The sequence below is a fragment of the Salvelinus fontinalis genome, chromosome 27, assembly GCF_029448725.1.
Source record: "Salvelinus fontinalis isolate EN_2023a chromosome 27, ASM2944872v1, whole genome shotgun sequence".
In the NCBI taxonomy this organism is placed as follows: domain Eukaryota; kingdom Metazoa; phylum Chordata; class Actinopteri; order Salmoniformes; family Salmonidae; genus Salvelinus; species Salvelinus fontinalis.
The window spans coordinates 4,831,525-4,858,471 of NC_074691.1; the positions used below are offsets into that span (position 1 = coordinate 4,831,525).

The 26,947-nt window shown below is 42.2% G+C and overlaps 1 protein-coding gene across 2 annotated transcripts; it reads right to left on the minus strand.

Annotated features, from left to right (window-relative positions):
• On the minus strand, positions 1–25,718 carry LOC129824891 (eukaryotic translation initiation factor 5-like). 2 transcript variants are annotated; one of them, XM_055884441.1, is made up of 12 exons: positions 25,610–25,718; positions 25,174–25,374; positions 24,050–24,329; positions 23,403–23,484; positions 22,699–22,871; positions 13,671–13,782; positions 12,879–12,994; positions 11,948–12,109; positions 3,897–4,058; positions 2,299–2,463; positions 1,946–2,086; positions 1–400 (listed from the first exon to the last, which is right to left on the minus strand). In XM_055884441.1, the coding sequence occupies exons 3-12, from the start codon at positions 24,119–24,121 to the stop codon at positions 302–304; spliced, it is 1,284 nt and encodes a 427-aa protein (XP_055740416.1). In that variant the 5' UTR covers positions 24,122–24,329; positions 25,174–25,374; positions 25,610–25,718; the 3' UTR covers positions 1–301. The 2 variants fall into 2 exon arrangements, with proteins under 2 accessions (XP_055740416.1, XP_055740415.1); XM_055884440.1 differs by having other exon boundaries at positions 25,137–25,374.
• Positions 25,719–26,947: the final 1,229 nt, after the last annotated feature.

The window sequence follows — 26,947 nt, forward strand, 5'->3', positions numbered from 1 at the left end:
TAAGGCAAAACTTATTTAATGATTGAAGAGGAAAATATTTCAGGGAGAAAACAAATGCAGCATTTGTATTTAGTCTCTAGTATTAACCAAAAAAATAACTCTTCATCCATATACAAACACAACATCTCATCACTTCAACTAGCGCAAAGTAAATAGATTCATCGCGCAAAGCTGGAAGGTAGCCAAAGCAGCAGGTGGGGTGAGGGTCGACCAGGACCAAAGGCATGCTGTTATTATTTTCATCATAATCCTCAGAGTGCTTGCAAAACTCATGTCGGTGGAGGCTTGTTAAGTTTTGTTTTTAGATGGCGTCGATGTCAAAGTCGTCCTCTTCCTCTGCAGGCTTCTCTGGTTTCACAGTCTCCACCTTCAGCTCGCGGGCAGAGGCTGAGTAGACCACCTGGTTGGAAAGAAGGGGGGGATGTTAATTGGGTGAAATTAAAGACACTGCGGTGCCACTCATTTCTCACCAGGCACTTCAGTAGGAAGCATAAGTATTCTGTACACTCGAGTCAATACTTTGTTGAAGCACCTTTGGCAGCAATTACAGCTGTGAGTCTTTCTGGGTAAATCTCAGAGCTTTCCACACCTGGATTGTGCAACATTTGCCCATTTTTTTCAAAATTCTTCAAGCTCTGTCAAATTGGTTGTTGATCATTGCAAGACAGCCATTTAAGTCTTGCCATAGCTTTTCACCAAGATTTAAGTCAAACCTTTAACTCAGCCACTCAGGAACATTCACAGTCTTCTTGGTAACCAACTCCAGTGTAGATTTGGCCTTGTTTTAGGTTATTGTCCTGATGAAAGGTGAATTAATCTCCCAGTGTCTGGTGGAAAGTAAACTGAAACAGGTTCTCCTCTAGGATTTCCCATTTCCATAACATGACGCAGTCACCACTAGGCTTGGAAATATGGAGTGGTACTCAGTAGTGTGTTGTATTGGATTTGACCCAAACATAACACCGTATTCATCTCAAAAAGTCTATTGCTTTGCCAATTAAAAAAAAAATAGTATTACTTTAGTGCCTTTTTTCAAACAGAATGAATGTTTGCTTTTAAAAAGAAATTCTGTACAGGCAACCTTTTCACTGGCAATTAGGTTAGTATTGTGGAGTAACTACAATGTACAATGTTGATCCAGCCTCAGTTCTCCCATCACAGCCATTAAACTCTGTATCTGTTGTAAAGTCACCATTAGCCTCATTTTGAAATCCCTGAGCGGTTTCCTTCCTCTCCGGTAACGGAGTTAGGAAGGACGCCTGTATCTTTGTAGTGACTGGGTGTAATGATACACCACACAAAGTGTAATCAACAACTTCACCATGCTCAAAGGGATATTCAATGTCTGCTTTAAAAAAATAAAAAAGTTTAACACCCATCTACCAATAGGTGCTGTTCTTTGCGAGACATTGGGAAACCTCCCTGGTCTTTGTGGTTGGATCTGTGTTTGAAATTCACTGCTCGACTGAAGGACCTTATAATTGTATGTGGGGTACAGGGATGAGGTCGTCATTCAAAAATCATGTTAAACACTATTATTGCAAGTCCATGCAACTTGTGACTTGCTCAAACACACTTTTGCTTCTGAACGCATTCAGGATTGCCATAAAGGGGTTGAATACTTATTGATGAAAGACAAGCTTTTCATTTTTTATTTCATTTGTAAAAATGTAAAACAGTATTCCACTGACATTATGGGGTATTGTGCGTAGGCCAGTGACAAAATCTAAATTGAATCAATTTTAAATTCAGGTTATAACAATAGATATGTCAAGGGGTGTGAATAGTTTCTGAAGGCACTGGATCTGAATAGGTCCATGGTAAGAGGAAACCTTGCGACAGTGGCCATTTTCATGTCAGTGCCATAATACCAAACCTATGTCTATATGCACGTGATGGTAATGAATGTATATAGATCAAATCAGAGGCAGTGATAAGTCATTACCTCCACATTATCTTCATCTTCCTCCTCGTCCACCCCGCTGCCCTCGCTCTCCTCTTCCGCTTCCTTCAGCCACTTGACGAATGGCGCTGCCTTGGCGTGGATCTCTTTGGCCAGCTCCTTGGACACGTATTTCTTGGACACCTGACAAGACACACAGGATTGATGTGTTAGAGGTAGGATGAAAAAAAATGACAGGTCTCATTTCACAGGTTCTAGTGTAGGTTACAGAGTCTCCTCTTAATATGTAAAATATCTTGGACGGGTCCCTTGCAAAATAAGTGACCTTCATGACACTGACCTGGGTAAATAGAAAGTTGAAAAGCAGAAAAAAAATATTCCATCATCCCCGTTACCTTCTCAGCCCAGGCCAGGATGACGTCCTCCTCCAGCAGGTCGGCGTCGTACAGGTCTTTGAGGACAAGGGGCACGCGGGGCAGAAGCTGGGACTGGTGCAGCTTCACCAGACACTCAAAGCCCCCCAGGAGGTACTTCTGGGCCTTCTTGTTGTTGTGGGTAAACTGGACACCAAATAAATGTTTTAAATTCACGGTGCAAATGGAGTTTGAGCAAAACCCAACAACAGGATTATAGCCGTTTCTATTGCCACAATTATTTTGGTTGAGGTTATGTCCGTACAAATTGCTAGTGTTAAGATAACTAAGCATATCTCCGTCAACTAGTGTTGTGACACTGCTTCATGTCTTATGCGTTATGGAACTCACAGTTCACAAACACCAACTATGGGCAACATTATGCTGATGTCCATCAAATGCATCAGGGCACTGACCTCATGCCCAACAACTTATGTGACGGCACTGACCTAATGCAAATTTCAATTAAATATCAGACAAAATGGCACACAAGGAGTGTGACAGCACTGACCTAATGCCCAGTTTGCATTAACAGAGGTCCTCTGTAGCTCAGTTGGAAGAGCATGGCAATTTCTGTACTGTGAGACGCCTAAGACAGCACTACAGGGAGACAGGACGGACAGCTGATCGTCTTCGCAGTGGCAGACCATGTGTAACAACACCTGCACAGGATCGGTACATCCGAACATCACACCTACGGTTCAGGTACAGGATGGCAACAACTGCCCGAGTTACACCAGGAACGCACAATCCCTCCATCAGTGCTCAGACTCAGCCTATTGCGGACAGAGAAGCTGGACTGAGGGCTTGTAGGCCTGTTGTAAGGCAGGTCCTCACCAGACGTCACCGGCAACTACGTTGCCTATGGGCACAAACCTACCGTCGCTGGACCAGACAGGACTGGCATAAAGTGCTCTTCACTGACGTGCCGCGGTTTTGTCTCACCAGGGGTGATGGTCGGATTCGCATTTATCGTCGAAGGAATGAGCGTTACACCAAGGCCTGTACTCTGGAGTGGGATCAATTTGGAGGTGGCGGGTCCGTCATGGTCTGGGGCGGTGTGTCACAGCATCATCGGACTGAGCTTGTTGTCATTGCAGGCAATCTCAACGCTGTGCGTTACAGGGAAGACATCTTCCTCCCTCATGTGATACCCTTCCTGCAGGCTCATCCTGACATGACCCTCCAGCATGACAATGCCACCAGCCATACTGCTTGTTCTGTGCGTGATTTCAGTGTTCTGCCACGGCGAGCGAAGAGCCCGAGCCCGAATCTCAATCCCATTGAGCACATCTGGGACCTGTTGGATCGGAGGGTGAGGGCTAGGGCCATTCCCCCCAGAAATGTCCAGGGACTTGCGGACTAATACTTTTGATTTTGACCCCCCCCCCCCCTTTGTTCAGGGACACATTATTCAATTTCTGTTAGTCACGTCTGTGGAACTTGTTCAGTTTATGTCTCAGTTGATGAATCTTATATTTATACATATACTTACACAAATAAACACTTTTTTTGCTGAGTTTTGCATTAGCGCAATGACTAAGTCTAAGTATCTACTAGCATGCTACTCGGAGACTCACTCTGAGGAAGTGACGTTTGTACTTCTTGATCTGGTCGCGGATGTTCTCGTCCATCAAAAGCTCAGTCAGGATCAGCGGGGCCGTGTCCTTCACATCCAGGCGTTCCGCCTCGGCCAGGATCTCTTTGTCCGAGAAGTCGACGGCACCGTCCTCCTTCTTTTGCTGTCGAGGGAGTGACAGAGTGAGCCACTCAGAGACATCTCACAAACAGTTATGAGGACATTTTGAGTCAGCTTTCCACTCACTCATTTTCTTTATTGATCCTTATACAACTGATATATACACAGTACCAGTCAAAAGTTTGGACAACTACTCATTCCAGGTTTATTTGTACTATTTTCTACATTGTAGAATAGTGAAAACATAACTAATGATATAACACATATGGAATCATGTAGTAACCAAAACAGTGTTAAACAAATCCAAATATATTTTTTATTTGACATTCAAAAGTAGCCACCCTTTTGCCTTGACAGCTCTGCACACACTTCACATTCTCTCAACCAGCTTCATGAGGTAGTCACCTGGAATGCATTTCAATTAACTTTTTAGGGATAGGGGGCAGCATTTTCACTTTGGATGAATTGCGTGCCCATAGTGAACTGCCTCCTACTCTGTCCCAGATGCTAATATATGCATATTATTATTACTATTGGATAGAAAACACTCTGAAGTTTCTAAAACTGTTTGAATTGTGTCTGTGAGTATAACAGAACTCATATGGCAGGCAAACTTCCAAACAGGAAGTGGAAATTCTGAGGCTGGTGTTTTTTCTACTCATCGCCTATTCAAATCCCAGGAAGATATGGATTTGTTTGCACTTCCTATGCCTTCCACTAGATGTCAACAGTCGGTAGAACGTTGAATGAAGTGTATACTGTGATGTGGGACCGGATGGGAGGTGTTTCAGTCAGTGGTCTGGCAGATTGCCAGTTCCTGGTCACGCACATTTCTCATGATATCGCCTTGCGTTCCATAACTTTTACAGACAGAAGGAATGCTCCGGTTGGAACGTTATTGGATATATATGATAACAACATCCTGAAGACTGATTCTCTACTAAGTTTGACCAGTTTATTCGACTTGTAATATAACTTTTTGAAGTTTTCGTCCGACGTTATGCGTCACTTGCACAAGCGTTTGGATATGTGTACTAAAAGCGCTAGCAAAAGCAGCTATTTGGACATAATTAATTGACATTATCGAACAAAACAATTTATTGCCGAACTAGGATTCCTGGGAATGCATTCTGATGAAGATATTCAAAGGTAAGGGAATATTTATGATGTAATTTCGTATTTCTGTTGACTCCAACATGGCGGAGAAAATGTATTTATACTTGAGCGCCGTCGCAGATTATTGCATGGTGTGCTTTTTCCGTACAGTTTTTTTGAAATCTGACACAGCGGTTGCATTAAGAACAAGTGTATCTTTAATTATATGTAAAACATGTATCTTTCATCAAAGTGTATGATGAGTATTTCTGTTATTTGACGTGGCTCTCTGCAATTTCTCCGGATATTTTAGAGGCATTTCTGAACATGGCGCCAATGTAAACAAAGATTTTTGGATATAAATATGCACATTATCGAACAAAAAAATACATGTATTGTGTAACATGATGTCCTATGAGTGTCATCTGATGAAGATCAAAGGTTAGTGATTCATTTTATCTCTTTCTGTTTTTGTGACTCCTATGGCTGGGAAAATGACTGTTTTTGAACTTGGTGGTGATCTAACATAATCATATGTTGTGTTTTCGCTGTAAAGCGTTTTTTAAAATCAGACACGATGGGTAGATTAACAAGATGTTTATCTTTCATTTGCTGTATTGGACTTGTTAATGTGTGAAAATTACATATTTCCCAAAAATATTTTAGAATTTCCCACGCTGCCTTTTCAGCGGAATGTTGTGGGGGGGGGGGGGGGGTTCCGCTAGCGGAACGTGTGTCCTAGAAAGGTTAACAGGTGTGCCTTGTTAAAAGTTCATTTTTAGAATTTCTTTCCTTCTTAACGCGTTTGATCAGTTGTGTTGTGACAAGGTGGGGGGGGGGGGGGGGGGTTACAGAAGCTAACCCTACTTGGTAAAAGACCAAGTCTATATTATGGGAAGAACAGCTCAAATAAGCAAAGGGAAACAATACTCAATCATTACTTTAAGACATGGAGGTCAGTCAATGCAGAACATTTCAAGAACTTTGAAAGTTTCTTCAAGTGCAGTCGCAAAAACCATCAAGCGATAAGATGAATATGGCTCTCATGAGGACCACCACAGGAAAGGAAGACCCAGAGTTACCTCTGCTGCAGAGGATACGTTTCTGAGAGTTACCAGCCTCAGATATTGCAGCCCAAATAAATGCTTCAGAGTTCAAGTAACACACATCTCAACATCAACTGTTCAGAGGACACTGTGAATCAGACCTTCATGGTAAAATTGCTGCAAAGAAACCACTACTAAAAGGACACCAATAAGAGACTTGCTTAGGCCAAGATACACAAGCAATTGACATTTTTGTAGGCTCCCCGGTGGCGTAGAGGCTTAAGGCACTGCATTTCAATGCTTGAGGCATCAATACAGACCCTGGTTCAATTCCAGGCTGAATCACAACCTGCCGTGATTCGGAGTCCCATAATGCAGCGCACAATTGGCCCAGCATCGTCCAGGTTAGGCCGTCATTGTAAATAAGTAGGGGGCAGCATTCGGGATTTTGGATGAAATGCATGCCCAAATTAAACTGCCTGCTTATCGGGCCCAGAAGATATGATATGCATATAACTGGTAGATTTGGATAGAAAACACACTAAAGTTTCCAAAACTGTTAAAATAGTGTCTGTGAGTATAACAGAACTGATTTGGCAAGCGAAAACATGATAAAAATCCATTCAGGAAATAGTTTGTTTTGTTGGTTTCTATTCAATGCCATTACAGTATCCATTGACTTAAGACTCAAATTGCAGTTTCTATGCCTTCCACTAGATGTCAACAGTCTTTAGAAATTGTTTCAGGCTTGTATTCTGAAAAATGAGGAAGAGCAGTCAATGAGTGGACCCTAAAGTGGCACAGAGCTTTTTCATGCGCGAGACCGAGAGAGTGCCTTTCCTGTTTTACCTTTTATATTGACGGCGTTATTGTCCGGTTGAAATATTAATGATTATTTAGGCTAAAAACAACCTGAGGATTGAATATAAACATCATTTGACATGTTTCTATGAACTTTACGGATACAATTTAGATTTTTTTGATTTTGATTTTTTTGATTTTATTAAGAATTGAATTGTCTATCAATCGCTGTCCACCCTGTATTTTTTAGTCAAGTTTATGAGTATTTATGTATAAGACTAGATCACTGTCTAATATGGTGCAGGACATTTTCTGACCAGCTGAGCTACTTTTGTCATTGTCTAACCATGATTTTGGTGGCTAAATATGCACATTTTCGAACAAACTCTATATGTATGTTGTAATATGATGTTACAGGAGTGTCATCGGAAGAATTCTGAGAAGGTTAGTGAAAAAATTTATATATTTTGGCGATGTTTACGTTATCGCTCTCTTTGGCTAGAATCAATGCTGGTGTAATGTTTGCACATGTGCTATGCTAATATAACGATTTATTGTGTTTTCGCTGTAAGACACTTAGAAAATCTGAAATATTGTCTGTATTCACAGGATCTGTGTCTTTCGATTAGTGTATGCTGTGTATTTTTACGAAATGTTTGATGATTAGTAGTTAGGTAAACACGTTGCTCATCGTATTTATTCTAGTCCATTTGTGACGGTGGGTGCAATTGTAAACTATGACATCTACCTGAAATATGCACATTTTTCTAACAAAACCTATCCTATACCATAAATATGTTATCAGACTGTCATCTGATGAGCTTTTTTCTTGGTTAGTGGCTATCAATATCTTAGTTTAGCCGAATTGGTGATGACTACTGGTGTTGGTGGACAAAGAAAAGATGGTGGATTATGCTAATGTGTTTAGCTAATAGATTTACATCTTTACATATTGTGTCTTCCCTGTAAAACATTTTAAAAATCGGACATGTTGGCTGGATTCACAAGATCTGTGTCTTTCATTAGCTGTATTGGACTTTAATGTGTGAAAGTTAAATATTTAAAAAAAAAAAATTGGGGGAATTTCGCGGCTCTGCCCTTTCAGTGGGGGTGGGGGGGGGGGGGGTCCTAGACAGGTTAATTGGAGTCTGGAAGGAGAGTTTAGAGTCTAACCAGACACCTAGGTATTTGTAGTTGTCCACATATTCTAAGTCAGAACCGTCCAGTAGTGATGCTGGACGGGCGGGCAGCGATCGGTTGAAGAGCTTGCATTTAAGAGCAGTTGGAGGCCACGGAAGGAGAGTTGTATGGCATTGAAGCTCATCTGGAGGTTTGTTAACACAGTGTCCAAAGAAGGGCCAGAGGTATACAGAATGTGTCATCTGCGTAGAGGTGGATCACAGAATCACCAGCAGCAAGAGCGACATCATTGATGTATACAGAGAAGAGAGTTGGCCCGAGAATTTAACCCTGTTGCACCCCCATTGAGACTGCCAGAGGTCCAGACAACAGGCCCTCCGATTTGACACACTGAACTCTATCTGAGAAGTAGTTGGTGAACCAGTCGAGGCAGTCATTTGAGAAACCAAGGCTGTTAAGTCTGCCGATAAGAATGCGGTGATTGACAGAGTCGAAAGCCTTGGCCAGGTCTATGAATACGGCTGCACAGTAATGTATCTTATCGATGGCGGTTATGATATCGTTTAGGACCTTGAGCGTGGCTGAGGTGCACCCATGACCAGGTCTGAAACTAGATTGCATAGCGGAGAAGGTACGGTGTGATTCGAAATGGTCGGTAATCTGTTTGATTACTTCTTTGGGACAGGGGGGCAGTATTGAGTAGCTTGGATAAAAAGGTGCCCAGAGTAAACTGCCTGCTACTCTGTCTTAAAAGCTAGAATATGCATATAATTAGTATATTTGGATAGAAAACACTGAAGTTTCTAAAACTGTTCGAATGATGTCTGAGTATAACAGAGCTCATATGGGAGGCAAAAACCTGAGAAAAAATCCAACCAGGAAGTGGTAAATCTGAGGTTTGTAGTGTTTCAACTCTTCGCCTATCCAATATACAGTGGAAATGGGGTCATGTTGCACTTCCTAAGGCTTCCACTAGATGTCAACAGTCTATAGAACCTTGTTTGATGCTTCTACTATAAAGGAGGAGGGAATGAGAGGGGATTGAGTCAGAGGTCTGGCAGAGTGCCACGAGCTGGTCACACGCATTCACATGAGAGGTAGCTTGCGTTTCATCGCATTTCTGAAGACAAAGGAATTCTCCGGCTGGAAAATGATTGAAGATTTATGATAAAAACATCCTAAAGATTGATTCTATACTTAGTTTGACATGTTTCTATGGACTGTAATATAACTTTTCGCCTGGACCTGCCAGCGCGTCGTCAGTTTGGATTGTGTACTAAACGCGCAAACAAAAGGAGGTGTTTGGACATAAATGATGGACATTATCGAACAAATCAAATATTTATTGTGGAACTGGGATTCCTGGGAGTGCATTCTGATGTAGATCATCAAAGGTAAGTGAATATTTATAATGCAATTTCTGACTTCTGTTGACTCCAACATGGCGGATATCTCTTTGGGTTGATTGGGCTCTGAGCGCTGTACTCAGATTATTGCAAGGTGTGCTTTTTCGGTAAAGCTTTTTTGAAATCTGACACAGCGGTTGCATTAAGGAGAAGTTTATCTAAAGTTCCATGCTTAACACATGTATTTTCATCAACATTTATAATGAGTATTTCTGTAAATTGATGTGGCCCTCTGCAAAATCACCAGATGTTTTGGAAGCAAAACATTACTGAAAGTAACACGCCAATGTAAACTGAGATTTTTGGATATAAATATGAACTTTATCAAACAAAACATACATGTATTGTGTAACATGAAGTCCTATGAGTGTCATCTGATGAAGATCAAAGGTTAGGAATTAATTTCCTCTATTTATGCTTTTTGTGACTCCTTTCTTTGGCTGGAAAAATGGCTGTGTTTTTCTGTGGCTATGTACTGACCTAACATAATCGTTGGGTGTGCTTTCGCCGTAAAGCCTTTTTGAAATCTGAAACGTTGGCTGGATTCACAACAAGTGTAGCTTTAATTTGGTGTATTGCATGTGTGATTTCATAAAAGTTAAATATTTATAGTAATTTATTTGAATTTGGCGCTCTGCATTGTCACTGGATGTTGGCCATGTGAGACGCTAGCGAGAGGTTAACTTGGCTTTTGAAAACAGAAAGGCAGGGTAGAATAGATTTCGGTCTGTAACAGCTTGGGTCTAGAGTGTCTTCCCCTTTGAAGAGGGGGATGACCACGTCAGCTTTCCAATCTTTAGGGATCTCAGACGATACGAAAGAGGTTGAACAGGCTAGTAATAGGGGTTGCAACAATTTCAGCAGATCATTTTAGAAAGAGGGTCCAGATTGTCTAGCCCAGCTGGTGCAGGGCTGTTGATCGGGGTAGGGGTAGCCAGATGGAAAGCATGGCCAGCCGTAGAAAAATGCTTATTGAAATTCTCGATAATTGTAGATTTAACGGTGGTGACAGTGTTTCCTAGCATCAGTGCAGTGGGCAGCTGGGAGGAGGTGCTCTTATTCTCCATGGACTTTACAGTGTCCCAGAACTTTTTGGAGTTTGTGCTACAGGATGCAAATTTCTGTTTAAAAAAGCTTTCCTAACTGCCAGCGTATATTTGTTCCTAACTTCCCTAAAAAGTTGCATATCACGGGGGCTGTTCGATGCGAATGCAGAACGGATGGATGTTTTTGTGCTGGTCAAGGGCAGTCAGGTCTGGAGAGGAGCAAGGGCTATATGTGTTCCTGGTTAAAAAAAATAGAATGGGGCATGCTTATTTAAGATGGTGAGGAAGGCACTTTTAAAGAATAACCAGGCATCCTCTACTGACGGGATGAGGTCAATATCTTTCCAGGATACCCGGGCCAGATCGATTAGAAAGGCCTGCTAGCTGAAGTGTTTTAGGGAGCGTTTGACAGTGATGAGGGGGTTGCCGTTTGACCGCAGACCCATTATGAGTAAACTGATATGACTAAGGAGTTAAATCAGATAAATTTTTCCATAAAGAGACATGTATTAACCTCTCCATGTTTGCAGGATCTAGTCCATTTTTACTAGTTTTCTATTGAAATTCATTGTGGAGAGCTCATCTATATATTTTGTGATAGGAATACCAAGTATGTCTACTTCACCATCAGCCCACTTTATAGGTCAACAGCAGGGTAATGTAAAAGTTTTTTATATATTTTTTTTATCCAATACGTAATATAATTATAATTACGTTTTCATCCAGAGACCAGAAAAGTTACCTAGATCTTCAATCAGAAATTGCAGGGACCTAGCTTGCGGACTTCTTTTAAAACTTGTCGACTTTGTTTTTATACATTGGATTTCTAATCCTGTTATTTGATCTGATTTTAATAGCTAGCATTTCAATGGCCATAATGAATAAATATGGTGACAGTGTGTAATTTTAAACGAAGAGACCTGCTCAAAAGGCAGCAGCAACATAATTACATACCACACTGCATTTGAGCTCTGCTTAGTGCGTGTTCATTTCCTTGTGGAGTCTAGCAAACCCATTTAGATACATCTATGAATTATTTAATTAATTTATGCAAGCGAGCAATAAGCAAGGCAACAGGACCCAGGCAAAATAGGCTTTAGTTTAGAGAATTGAGGTGACAACCCTAAGGTCACTTATTTTTTACCCCTTATTTTACCAGGTAAGTTGACTGAGAACACATGTATCCCACGACCTGGGAAATGGTTACAGGGGAGAGGGGGTGAATGAGCCAATTGTACCCACTGTGACCTTTAAACGGAATCTCTATGAAGCCTGAACTAGGGAGGTGCGGGTTGTTTCTGCGCAGGGCTCGAATCTCCACACGTAACTGAGCAATAAGCAAGTCTGTTATGGCAAAACAGAAAAAGGGTCATTCCTAGACAGGGTCCGGAGTCTGACCTTGACAAAGTTGTAGAAGAGGTTGACCCTCTCCTCCAAGGGCTTCTCCAGGTCCTCGCTGAGGGTCAGGTTCTTAGCGTGCGTGCTGATCTCCTCCATCCTGCGCTGCTGGGCCTCCTCAGTCGTCTCCTCTGCCCAGTCCTCGTCATCGTCGTCTCGGTCCTAGAGCATATCCATTAGATTTGAGTTATACAGCGCTATTGAAAATAAGACGGATCAGTGTTACACAGTGGAAACTATTCCAATGAGGCTGTATGCTACAGAGAAACAAGACCAATGGGATAGAATGGAGACTGGGGTTGGGTTTCATCCCCTCCCATCTACTCTCGTTCACTCCCCGTCATGGCTCCGAGACAATTGGTTAAGTGTAATAAACAGCTCTACCTAGATCGTGCTATATTGCTTTCACCTATCCAGTTATATCAGATCTGTGAAGGAGAGTGAACAAAGGCAGAGGGATGGGAATACAATCATGTGCCATAATGTTGTCATGACTGTCCTGTAAGGATCACAATGGGTCAAATCAGCCTGGCAATGTCTGACAATAACCATACCCTCTCCCACCCCTTAGGTAAATGTATGTAATAGGTAAAGACCTTAAGAGTTTAATTCGGGAGATGTTTAACTCTTTAAAACTACTTCTTCCATGGTGCCCCAAATCCTAATGAGTTAATTGTGACATGATTCATTTAAAAATCAGGTAACAATTAAACATGGTGGATTAAATAAATAGTCATCAGGATAATGAAAATAAAGCCACGACAATGTCAACAGTTAGGCAACTAGGCCTTGCAAGACAAGTCTCCAGGTCAAGGTCTGTCAAGCGCAACCTTCACGCCAGTCAAGCTAAAAATCGAGCGCACCTGAAGTTTACAACAACGTATTTGACCGAGGTCTGGCTGGCACTGGGAGATGAAGTGCTTGTACTCACCACAGCGTCGGGGGCGTCTATGTCATTGTGGTTCGCGGCTTCGCCATCACTGGAGCTGTTCTCCTTGTCCTTCTTCTTGCTCTTCTTCTCCTTCTTCTTGGCAGACCCAGTGTCCTCTGTTTGCAGACAGCGAGATGACGGCAGTCAGGATAGAAGATATTATTACAATCTGTCCTCCAATCCTTGTGTTTCTCAGACATTTACCCAGCAGGAAAAGCAGTGTTTTTTTAGTGTAGGAAATTCAATACAACCAGGGAGCCTTCAATGATTTCTGGCAGTGTTAAAAACCACTGGGAGAGCAGATGACACAGCAGATGCTGCCCTGAGAATACTCCAATGCTCACTGCTGCTCATCTTTGACAATGACTCATGTAAATTCACCCTGCACATTGACACCCTTAATACAACACTTAACGTGACTCAAATAATGCCTTTATGTTGCTTGTGTCTAGCAACATAAAAGAATGGCTGTGTTCACGTGTGCATTAAAATGAAGGCTAGTGTGTCTGGGGTTCTATTTAAACCAAGGCCGCATTGAACAACCTCAGACTGAACAAACCTGTACAGTATATTCAGAAATTTCCTGACTTTGCAAGACAACAGTAGCATATTAAATGAATGGAATTTCCAGAATGTCCATGCTAGGGAATGCTTGTTTGACAAAGCAGTTTTCCTGAAAGAAATAAAAAGGCTTCTGTCCAGCTACATTTGAACACATACTTTACAATTCCCTGCTTTTCTCAGGCATTCCCAGAGCATGCATAAACCCTGTTTGTTCCTGGTCTGACGCACCTGGTGGATTCCTGAGGATGAACGTGCAGAGCTTGTGTCGTGTGTCCAGCATGCCCCTGTAGCCGCAGGCCTTGCAGGAGTTCCCAATGGTTTGTTTCTTGGCGTTGATGTGCTGGAGGACAGTGATACATAAAAATTACAATAACATTTGCAGTAGAGCCTTAGGGCTAAACCCTAAGTTATACCCTTTGCAGTAGGCAAAGGAAGAACTACAATAAGATATGCAAAATGGCAATCCTGTGTAGTTGCGTCACAAAAGTACGCAGACGTGTGCAGCCCCAAAATTATAAAAACACAAGTATGCAGGATTGCCATTTTGAGTAGCTAATTGCATTCTTGCAGCTATAAAAATGCTTTTGTGACCATCAATTCTGTTTAATTTCATCTCCTAAACATAATGGTGCATCATTACGGGCCAGCTGCACGGACCTAGATTAAGCACAGGTCAGGACTAAAAAGTAGACTCAACCGAGTCTTGGCTTAATCTACATGTAACAAAAATATTAAAAAGGTGTTGGTCCCATATTTGATGAGCTGAAATAGGAAGATCCCAGAAATGTTCCATACACACAAAAGCTTACTTCTCAAATTGGTTTACATCCCCATTAGTGAGCAATTCTCCTTTGCCACAATAACCCATCCACCAGACAGGTGTGGCATATCAAGAAGATGATTAAACTGCATGATCATTCAGGGCCCGAAATGAACACCCGCAAGTACATTTTGCCTGGTAAGAGGTCCATTTCGGCTGGTAAGAGGTCCATTTCACCAGCCACATTGGCGGGTGGTCAGGGCTCCTGAGTGCGAGCATAACACTCATATTTGTGAATAAAAAAAAGTCCAGTATGATCATATTTATAGTAAAATAATTGCTGCAGTAGCTGTTTTCAAAGTATTTCTGCCGTTTTGTTTCATAGCTGGTAAATTAAAAGCACAAAGTCAAAAATCTATGAATTATATAAAATCGCCTATCCCACCTGAGCTACAACACTGCCTGGCTGGGGGTTGTGCGCACTTGAAGAGCAGAGTAAAATATACATTTTTTGAAGCACAGGCATAAAAGTTCATCTTTACTTTAAACAAAAGTTGCTAACACTACTTGACACCCAGTGTCAAAACACATTATGACACTGTCACAACCTGTCAATACCGTCATGACATTTAGTTAGACCTGTTGTGACTTCAGTTACCTGATGTGGAATAGAGTTTCATGTAGTCATGGCTCTATGTAGTACTGTGCACCTCCCATTGTCTGTTCTGGACTTGGGGATTGTGACGAGACCTCCGGGGGCATGGCTCGTGGGGTATGCATGGGTGTCCGAGCTGTGCGCTAGTAGTTTAAACAAACATCTCAGTATATTCAGCTTGTCAACACCCCTTACAAAAACAAGTAATGAAGTCAAATCTCTCGTCCACTTTGAGCCATAAGAGATTGACATGCATGTCATTAATGTTAGCTCTCAATGTACTTTTAAGGGCCAGCCGTGCTGCCCTGTTCAGAGCCAACTGCAATTTTCCCAAGTCCCTCTTTGTGTCACCTGACGACATGATTGAACAGCAGTCCAGGTGCGACAAAACCAGGGCCTGTAGAACCTGCCTTGTTGATAGTGTTAAGGCAGAGCAGTGCTTTATTATGGACAGACTTCTCCCCATCTTAGCTACTGTGGTATCAATGTTTTGACCATGACAGTTTTACAATCCAGGGTTACTCCATGCAGTTTAGTCACCTCAACTTGCTCAATTTCCACATCATTCATTACGAGATGTAGTTGAGGTTTAGGGTTTAGTGAATTATTTGTCACAATGCTTTTGGAAATATTTAGGACCAATTTATTGCTCGCTACCCATTCCCGAAGCTAAAACTGCAGCTCTTAAGTGTTGCAATCACTTCAGTCACGGTAGTAGCTGATGTGTATAGTGTTGAGTCATCCGCATACATACACACACACACACACACACTGGCCTTACTCCAAGCCAGTGGCATATCGTTAGTAAAGATTGTAAAAAGCAAGGGGCCTAAACAGCTACCCTGGGGAATTCCTGCTTCTACCTGGATTATGTTGGAGAGCCTTCCATTAAAGAACACCCTTTGTGTCTATGGTGTAATGCTATAACGTTTTTCCAGCAGCAGACTATGATCAAAAATGTCAAAAGCTGCACTGAAGTCTAACAAGACAAACCCCACAATCTGTTTATCAATTTCTCTTAGACAATCAGTCATTTGTATAAGTGCCATGCTTGTTGAGTGTCCTTCCCTATGAGTGTGGAAAGTCTGTTGTCAATTTGTTTACTATGAAATAGTATTGTATCTAGTCAAACACAATTCTTTCTAGAAGTTTACTAAGGGTTGGTATCAGGCAGATTGGTTGGCTATTTGAGCCAGTTACGGGGGCTTTACTATTCTTGGGTAGTGGAATGACTAGCTTCCCTCCAGGTCTGAGGTCACACTTTCTAGTAGACTTAGATTGAAGATGTGGCAATATCATTAGCTATTATCCTCAGTAATTTTCCATCTAGATTGTCAGACCTCAGTGGCTTGTCATTGTTGAACAAATTTTTTCACCTCTTCCACTTCACAGAATTACAACCGTCTTTCATAATTTGGTCAGATAAACGCTAACACCACAGCCAAGTGTGTTGCGGGCATGTCATCCCTAAGTTTGCTTATCGTGCCAATGAAAACATCTTTAAATTAATTGGCAATATCAGTGGGTTTTGTGATAAATGAGCCACGTGGATTCAATGAATGATGGAACCAAGTTGCCCCCCCCCCCTCAAAATATCATTTAAGGCGCTCCAAAGCTTTTTACTAATCATTCTTTATAGTATAGTTTCTTTTTATTTAGCTTAGTAACATTTCTTAAATTTGCAGTACTTTTCAATTCATCATCAATCCAAGGGGATTTAACAGTTTAGTCATTTTCATAATGGGTTCGTGCTTATTAGTAACTGGAATAAGCAATTTCATGAAATGTCAGGCACAGCATCTAGTTGCTCATCAAGACACAGACCCAACATGCATCTACCACAATGCTCTGTTGCCGATGAAGGAGCAGATTGCAGAAGCAGGACAAGGACCCTCTGATAAGGTAATGTACAGTGCAGTCAGAATATATTCAGACCCCTTGACTTTCTCCACATTACAGCATTATTCTAAAATGTATTAAAAAAAAGTTACCTCAATCTACATACAATAACAAAGCAAAAACAGGTTTAGAAATGTTTGCGAATTAAATAAAACAAACACATTTACATACAGTACCAGTTGGACACCTACTCATTCAAGGATTTCTTTATTTTGACTATTTTCTCCATTGGAGAATAATAGTGAAGACATCAAAACTATAAAGTAACATACTGAATCATGTAGTAACCCCAAAAAAGTGTTAACCAAAATACTTTAAAGTAGTCACCTCTAATGCATTTCAATTAACAGGTGAGCCTTGTCAAAAAGAGAATGTGGAATTTCTTTCCTCCTTAATACATTGAGCCAATCAGTTGTGTCGTGACCAGGTAGGTGTGGTAAACAGATAGCCCTACTTGGTAAAAGACCAAGTCCATATTATGGCAAGAACAGCTCAAATAAGCAAAGAGAAATGACAGACCATCATTACTTTAAGACATGAAGGTCAGTCAACAAGGAAAATTAAGAACTTTTAAAGTCTCAAGTGCAAACGCAAAAACCATCAAGCACTACGATGAAACTGGCTCTGATGAGGACCGCCACAGGAAAGGAAGACCCAGAGTTACCTCTACTACAGAGGATACGTTCATTAGAGTTGCCAGCCTCAAATTGCAGCCTAAATAAATGCTTCAGAGTTCAAGTAACAGACATCTCAACAACTGTTCAGAGACTGCATGAAATCAGGCCTTCATGGTTAAATTGCTGCTGCAAAAAAAACACTACTTAAGGATGCCAATAAGCTGAAACACACACAACAGACATTAGACCAGTGGAAATCTGTCCCTTTGTGGTTGGAATAAAATTTCAAATTTGGACTCAGACCAGTGTCTTTGTGAGATGCAGAGTAGGTGAACGGATGATATCCGCATGAGTGGTTCCCACCGTGAAGCATGGAGGTAGTGCGGGGGGGTGCTTTGCTGTTGACACTATCTGTGATTTATTTAGATTTGAAGGCACAATTAACCACCATGGCTAACACAGCGACACACCATCCCATCTGGTTTGGGCTTAGTGGGTCTATCATTTGTTTATCCACAGGACAATGACCCAACACACCTCCAGGCTGTGTAAGGGCTATTTGACCAAGGAGAGTGATGAAGAGCTGCATCAATGACCTGGCCGCCACAATCACCCTACCTCAACCCAATTGAGATGGTTTGGGATGAATTAGATCGCAGAATGAACAAACAAAAAAAGCCAACAAGTGCTCAGCATCTGTGGGAACTCCTTCAAGGCTGTTGGAAAAGCATTCCAGGTGAAGATGGTTGAGAAAATGCAAAGCTGTCAAGGAAAAGGATGGCTACTTCAAAGAATCTATTAAATAAAATATATTAGATTTGTTTCACACTTTGTTACTAAATGATTCTGTGTTATTTTATAGTTTTGATGTCTTCACTATTATTCTACAATGTGGAAAATAGTAAAAATAAAGAAACCCTTGAATGAGTAGGTGTCCAAACTTGACTGTTACTGTAAGTATTCAGACTCCTTGCTATAAAATACTCGAAATTGAGCTCAGGTGCATCCTGTTTCCATTGATAGAGATTTTTTATATATATATAAAAAATCTCTATCTCTCTCAATCACAACAAGTGTAAATATGGGTCAGGAGAGTTAGGACCAGTGGAGCAGCAGTCTAAGGCACTGCATCTCAGTGCGAGAGGCATGACTATAGTACCTGGTTCGAATCCAGGCTCAAACACAACCGGCCGTGATTGGGAGTCCAATAGGGCGGCGCACAATTGGCCCTGCGTCGTCCAGGTTTGGCTGTCTTTGTAAATAAGAATTAGTTCTTAACTGACTTGCCCAGTTAAAAAGGTAAAAAAAATAAAAAATAAAAAGACATGTTATGACGCTAGTCAAAGTGTAACCCAAAAGTCATCGGCCCGATGAAGTGAGACTGTTCGGTTCACAAGCTAGGTTGTTTTGATGTTTGAGTTTCAACTGCTAGGGAGAAGACAACACTTCTATTAGTCAGACTCAACGCAAACATGACAAGTTGCATTACCACGATAAACTCCCACACTTTGTGGCAGTTGAACATTTGTCTAAGTTAATTTGTTCAAAGACTCAAGTCACAATATATTTTTATAATATACACCACGTTATTTCTTACTCGTAATACACATGACCAGAAGTATTCGGAAACCTGCTCGAACATCTCATTCCAAAATCATTGGCATTAATAAGGAGTTGCCATGACAGCCTCCACTCTTCAGGGATAGCCTTCCACTAGATATTGGAACATTGCTGTTGCCAAAGTTGGAAGCAAAGAATCTCATTGTAGGCTGTAGCGTTAAGATTCCCCTTAATTCGAACTAAGGGACCTAGCCTGAACCACGAAAAACAGCCCCAGACCATTATTCCTCCTCCACCAAAAATTGACCGTATGCTTTTGGGCAGATAGCGTTCTTCTAGCATCCACCAAATCCAGATTCGTACGTCGGACTGCCAGATGGTGAGCGTGATTCATCAATCCAGAGAACGTGTTTGCACTGCTCCAGTCCAATGGCGGCGAGCTTCACGCCACTCCAGCCAATGCTTGGCATTGCATATCGTGATCTTAAGCTTGTGTGCGGCTGCTCAACAATGGAAACCCATTTCATGAAGCTCCAGATGAACAGTTCTTGGTCGTACTTTGCGTCCAGAGGATGTTTGGAACTCAGTAGTGAGTGTCGCAACCAAGAACAAATGATTGAAGCGCTACGCGCTCATCGATCCTGTTCTGTGAGCTTGTGGCCTTCCACTTCACGGCTGAGTCGTTGTTGCTCCTAGACGTCTCAACTTCACAATAACAGCACTTACAGTTGACTGGGGAAGCTCTAGCAAGGCAGAAATTGACAAACTCACTTGCTGGAAAGGTAGCATCCTATGACAGTGCCACATTGAAAGGCACTGAGCTCTTCAGTACAGGCCATTCTACTGCCAGTGTTTGTCTATGGAGATTGCATGGCTGTGTGCTCAATTTTACACAGTGTACATTTACTTTAGAAAAATCAAATATTTTTTTGGGGGGGGGTTGGATAAAACAGTATAAAATCAGGGGTGTCAAACACATACTAAGGAGGGCCTAGTGTCTGCAGGTTAAGATAACCAGGTGAGGGCAGTTCCTTACTAATTAGTGACCTTAATTCAGCAATCAAGTACAAGGGAGGAGCGAAACCACGCAGACAGTCGGCCCTCTGTGGAATGAGTTTGACATGTGGTATAAGTGGAGAAAGCCCCATTGAAAAATCACTTAAATTTACGTGGTGCCACCCTAGGGTCATGGCCTACTCAGAACTTTCATTATTACAATGTATTATTTTAATACCACCAGTCATAAATATATTTTTTCCATTTCACCCACCCCATTAGCGGGTATTATGGTTGTGGACATTTAGCCTAGGTAGGCTAAAGCTTCACAAGCCTTAATTCATTAGATTATTGCTGACTGTTAGAAATGCAGTGTAATTGACCTTCACATTTTACAACAAAGCTTAGAGAAAACAAAATCAAGATGTCGTAAATTCACCCATAAATATGAAAAATGATTTTTTTTGGCCATATTGTCCAGCCTTACCTCTAACCCTGGCAATTTGACTGGTAAACTGCTGGTAAACAGCTGCCTGGCAATGTGATGCAATCATTTCCATGGTAATGTAAAATCTTCATTCAAATGATGTGGCCCATGCAATCAAATCAAATGTATTTATTTAGCCCTTCTTACATTAGCTGATATCTCAAAGTGCTGTACAGAAACCCCCCCCCAAAAAACTAAAATCAAAGGTAAGTCAGTACCTGGTGTGGCCACCAGCTCCATTAAGTACGGCAGTGCATCTCACTGACTGCACCAGATTTGCCAGTTCTTGCTGTGAGATGTTACCCCACTCTTCCACCAAGGCACCTGCAAGTTCCCGGACATTTCTGGTGGGAATGGCCCTAGCCCTCACCCTCCGATCCAACAGGTCCCAGATGTGCTCAATGAGATTGAGATCTGGGCTCTTCGCTGGCCATGGCAGAACACTGACATTCCTGTCTTACAGGAAATCACACAGAATGAGCAGTATGGCATTGTCATGCTGTAGGGTCATGTCAGGATGAGCCAGCAGGAAGGGTACCACATGAGGGAGGATGTCTTCCCTGTAACGCACAGCGTTGAGATTTCCTGCAATGACATGCTCAGTTCGATGATGCTGTGACACCGCCCCAGACCGACCCTCCACCTCGATCACGCGCCAGGGTACAGGCCTCGGTGTAATGCTCATTCCTTCGATGATAAAAAGCAAATCCGACCATCACCCCTGGTGAGACAAAACCGCGACTCGCCTAAGAGCACTTTTTGCCAGTCCTGTCTGGTCCAGCGATGGTGGTTGTGCCCATATGATGTCTGGTGAGGACCTGCCTTACAACAGGCCTACTAGCACTAAGTCCAGCCTCTCTCAGCCTATTGAGGACAGTCTGAGCACTGGAGGGATGGTGCGTTCCTGGTGTAACTAGGGCAGTTGTTGTCGTCATCCTGTACCTTTCCCACAGGCGTGATGTTCGGATGTACCAATCCTGTGTAGGTGTTGTTACACGTGGTCTGCCACTGCGAGGACAATCAGCTGTCCGTCCTGTCTCCCTGTAGCGGTGTTTTAGGCGTCTCACAGTATGGACAATGCAAATTATTGCCCTGGCCACATCTGCAGTCATCATGCCTCTTTGCAGCATGCCTAAGGCACATTCACACAGATGAGCAGGGACCCTGAGCATAATTCTTTTGGTGTTTTTCAGAGTCAGGAGAAAGATCTCTTTAGTGTCCTAAGTTTTCATAACTGTGACATTAATGAGCATGCAATACGGCTTTCGTCAGTACGAAATCCTTGTCGACCCACTGTGCTGTCAGACTTGGCATGCTCATGGGGCTAACGTCGCTGGCCCAAATGTGTACAGGTGCTTGACCAGTCGGCAAAAGCCAACATCAACCACGTCAGAACGGTTGATTGTTAAGGGCAATGAATTCCATCATCTTGGCATTAAGGGATTTCGCTTTTGAGTTGTCTCGCTGAAATTCTCTTACGCTTTCAAATGACTGCTCGATCCACACAGCACATTGTAGGCTAGGAATGCTGTGTTGAACGTGTAGCGCTATATTTTACGTGGTGTCATTACGTCAGCTTTGACATCGGTTTTGCAAATCAGCGTTAAACTAGACAAAAATCGGGACGATGCCGGCATTTTTAGCTAACATCGGGCGATTCCGATGTGCTTACCAATACATTGTGCATCCCTAGACATAACTAAACACAGTTTGGGCCGGCCCAAGTTATCCAATGAAAGCTGTGGAATGAGTCACTGTACACATTTCATTCCATCCAGTCATTTGTAACGGCACTGCCGCATAGATATTCATCGGCGAAAAACAGAATCCCCCTGGCTGCATGGACCGACGACAATGCTAACATTATTAGAATAGAAACCTGCCCTGTCAATGAAAACATGGCATAAACAGAGGAGTGGGGTATAGGGGGTAGAGTTCACCCCTCCCTTCCTCACTGTACAGACAACACAGGCCCGAAGATGCCAAGCCCAGGAGACAAGGCTGTTTTGATGGAAAACTGCACTAATGCCAAATGGAACCTCAATCATGTGACCCTGCTGCTACAAACAGTGGATTTATTATTTAAAGCGAAGGAGGCCGGTCAGTACTGGTTGGATATAGGAAACAAGTATTGTCAAAAGCCAAAATGGACTGATATTGAAGAGCTGGCATTCCCACCCCTTTCAAGTGATAGCAGAGTGTGGGTCGGTTTTCAATTAGACCTTTTACAGAATCTGACAAATGGTGGACGGGGGAAAGGAAAAGCTTTCCGGACTATTTACCAGGTCGGTTTCAGGATTGTCACACTCGGGACACAGAACAAACTTCCGGATGAATCCGTCCAGCATGTCCTGCAGCTTGTTTGCCTCGTGGGACCCATTGACGATGAAGCGGTCGTTTTTGGCATCAAACTGGGTCTGGGCACCCAACTCACAACCAAAAAATTTGGTGGGATCTGGACAGGGAGAACGAGAAAGACATACGTTTGAGTTTAGCGTTGTTTAAAGCCTTCCTATCCTCATCATAGGTTTTGGAGAGTGGGTTATATTTTCTTCTGATATTCATAGCCAATAGGCTCTTCACCTTTCCTAAATATAAAGGGGGTCCGCCACATCAAGATGATTCCTGCTCCCATGCCATCAGTGTTGTAGATCAGGCTATATGCCACAATCCAAAATTAATGCAAAAGCACCATATAATTTGATTCACTTTGATCCCAATCTACACAACTAATGTGGACTCATCTTGTCAGACTACTTGAGGCCTGAAAACATCAAAACAAACTATGATTTGAGTGGGAAGTCCCCTTTCATACTATCTTTACAGATGACTGGGCACAATGGAGAGGCCAGGGAAAGTGTGCAATTTACAAGTACTGACAAATATTCCAATCTGTTCACAATCACAACCTTGTGAAATGGATGCCAATTTAGTGGGTCAGACCAGTGCCCAACAGGCACTGAGCTGGGGAAGGGGGTATACTCACACGTGGGAGGCCTATTCAGAGACTTGGCAACGTCGGTCATGTTGACTATGACAGTCTTTATCCCATTCCCCTTGCCTTCCACCTGGAGGATAGGGGGGGGGGGGGGACATCTTTCAAACTGTTTCACAGTGGTCACATTCTAACAGCGTGAATACCTTTCCACTCAATGTGCCAATTAAGTTGCTCCTCGTGTGCGAGACGAGCGCACAAAGGCAGACGCGGTTCACTTTCATTTAAGTACAACATTTGAGAAAAAGATGCTTAGATTTAATGTGATTTGAGTGGAAAGTATGTCTCGTAAAGTCTTTCAGAGGGAACATTTATTTCAGTGTTGTTTCAAGAACAAGGTTTCCCCTAGGGCTATACATGACCTTCCCTTGAGCAATTAAATGGTTTGGTTAGGTCTCCACCATAGTGATTTCATTGCATTTCCGTGCTCAATAAGGAAGAGACAAGGGAATGAAGCTATGTGACCCTCAGGACATCCCTCGGCCCCCAACACTAGTTGAGCTCTGAACAAACCTTCATGACAACCACCGCACTGTTCAAGGTAAAGGTTCCCCATAACCACAGGTCTAGGATCAGATCCTGAGCCCCAAATATGAGGGGGGTGACAGTGACTCCAGACCACCACAACCCGTACTCACCTTGGCGATTATACGGGGCATCTTGTAGCGGTAGAACTGGTCCAACACGCTGCGGTTGACGTTAACAGACATGATGGCTGGCCGCGGGCTTTATCAGTACGACAGGAAGATCTTGGACTGAAAATTTTTGGTATCCTCTGTCTGGCGAAGAGGGGATGACATAAACGACTGGAAGAGGGTTCGGGCTCGGACATGAAAAAGGTCTTGCCACTGAGGCTGCAAGCACCGCGCTTGTAGGCTAAGTTCCCCGCACACAGGTTCCAACAGCTGCGCAACAGCTCTGAGAAGAGAGGGGAAGACTTAAATCGATGGAAGGCATTACAGCAAAGAATGAATGTAGTATAAAGTCTGATTGGACGTTGCTTTCTAGTGTCAGACTAGAACAAGACACGAGTCCCTAGGCCCTATGGGCTTCCCACACTTGCATACGGTCACTTATGTCACCTGCCAAACGGCAGTGCCCATGTATTTACATTTGTTGTATCCCATTATACGGGTTATTACAGAGTCATTACTTAATTTCTAAACTTGAGATGTACGAATAGTCCTAATTGTCAAATTAGACCAATTATCATTAAAGTCCCATAGTAGGTTGACAGTCACCACAATGTACAAGATCACATTTGCAGAGTAATAACTAGTCCACATACAGTGCTGTAATATGGTCAGGTATGCCATTGCAGCTTCCTACCTATGTAACACTAAACATGTGGCAAATGCACATGAGAATTCCAGAAACATATGGCATATAAATAATCCAAAAGCACAGTGGACTAAAATAAATTAAGACAACCAGCACATGTTAATTGCACCATTGTTACGAACACATTCATTGTCAATATAGTTAACACATCACTATAAATCTTCGCACATGTAACGTAGGTGATAAATGGGTAAGACCGAAAAGCACACCAGGCCTCAAATGTGCTGCAGAGTGCGTCATACAGTGAAGCAGTGCGCGGGGGGAGAAAGACGCCATCTTTGGTCCACATAGGAGGCGCATTCACTATACAAACAGGTTTGAAATAAATTAAATACGTACTGACACAGAGCAGTAGGGATTAAAGTATAAGTGAGGTTAAAATACCTTTCCCATCCGTCGCTCCTTTCGTCCGGGTACTCACCGTTTTCGCAAAACAAAGACATAAACACACCGCTGGTCGCCCAGGCAGAGAAGCAATAAAGTGTTGTGTGGATGAGCAGTAAGGCTGTAGTGGAGACCGAGCCGCACTGCAACGGTGCCGAAAGAGTAGTCTGACTTTACGATGGGGGGGGGGGGCGGTAGAGCCCACTAAGAAAACTCGAGACGCCCAAAAATGGGGTATCTGTAACGAACAAACAAACAAGTTACTATAACTTATAAAATGACAGCGAAAGCTGACATCTATCTGTACTGTGGTGATAATAGCTAGCATCGGCACATTAGCAACGAACATATATAGAAAACAGCATTAACGTTAGCTACCTAAAAAGGATTCAAGTTGATTTGCTCTGTTACGTTTGAATATTTGCTGATTAATACAAATTATATTTCTAGCTAGCCAACTTGCTTGGACTCACCTCCAGAACGCTCTCACATAGGTGCTTGCAACGCCACTATAATGTGCTGTCAATCTACACGAGCTCCGGCACTATTCCCGCCCATTTTGACGACGTCATTAAATCAGCGATTTGAACGGGTCCTTAAAGTATGGAAACATGTTCTACTAAAATAGACCACATCCTGTCGTTTCCGATGGGATGCAAGTGAGCCAAGTAGGCCTGGCAGGTTGCCTACTTGGCAGGCCAACCAATCAGAATTTGGGTTTAATACTTTTTATGGAAAAGTTTGATCTTACTGATATATGGAGAGAGAGGTTTCCTTCCAGACAATCCAGAATAGATTTTTGGCTTATATCCAAATGTATTGATAGTGAGTGTTACTACAAATATTTGTACTATTCCCCTCACAGGCCATAGAACCATTTACATTGATATCAAAATATTTACCCCTGATACTAACCTTGGTAGAGCATCCTACTGGAAGCTAAATAGCTCGTTATTAAATAATGATATAGTTAAGTTTGAGGTTAAAGATCTGCTTTCACACTTTTGGGAAAGGGCTTGTGAAGAAAAATATTTTTGCAAGAACTGGGAGCTCTTTAAATTTGAGGTGTCTAAATACCTTAGAAAATATGGTAGTAATCTTGCTAAGACCAGAAGAGCCGAGGAGAAAAAGGTGATCATTAACATAACTTCCCTTTCTCAGAGGTCCCCAGCCGGCCTCTCAGGAGAGGAGAAGATGGAACTGATTGAGTTACAAAATAAACCGGATAATATATATAGATTAAAAGCAGAAGGAGCCTTTATTAGACCTAGAAAAAATCGAATTTAGGGAGAACAGAGTTCATCCTATTTCTTTAGACTTGAGAAATTTCACTCTACAAATAACACTATCCATAAATTAAACATTGATGGTGTTATTACAGATGACCATTTTACAGAAAATTGTATAGCTCTACGTACTGTCAGGAATCCACAGATATGTTTTTTGGCTCACTGAATAATGTTCACTCTATCAGTGATACAACATCTAAACAGTGTGATGAACCCATCAACGTTGGAGATTATAGAGTCTATCAAACATCTAAAGAACAATAAATCACCAGGTGTTGATGGAATTACATCAGAATTTTACAAATGATTTTCTGAACAAGTAGCTCCCTTCCTACTTGAAGTATTTTTAGAGAGTATTAAAAACAATGTTCTCCCTCCTACAATGAGTCAGGGGTTAATAACACTGATACCTCAACCTAAAAAAATAAGTGCTGCACATCGATAACTGGCGTCCAATTTGTCTTCTTAATAATGACTATAAGATATTAGCCTTACTATTTGCAAAAATAATTAAAGAAGTCC

Coding starts and splice junctions, on each gene's coding strand:
- LOC129824891 (XM_055884441.1), bottom strand. CDS start 24,121: ATGTCTGTTAACGTCAACCGCAGCGTGTTGGACCAGTTCTACCGCTAC. Junction 13,783..22,698: donor ACAATCCTGAAACCGACCTG/GTAAATAGTCCG, acceptor ACTGTCCTCCAG/CACATCAACGCCAAGAAACA. Junction 12,995..13,670: donor CATCCTCAGGAATCCACCAG/GTGCGTCAGACC, acceptor GTCTGCAAACAG/AGGACACTGGGTCTGCCAAG.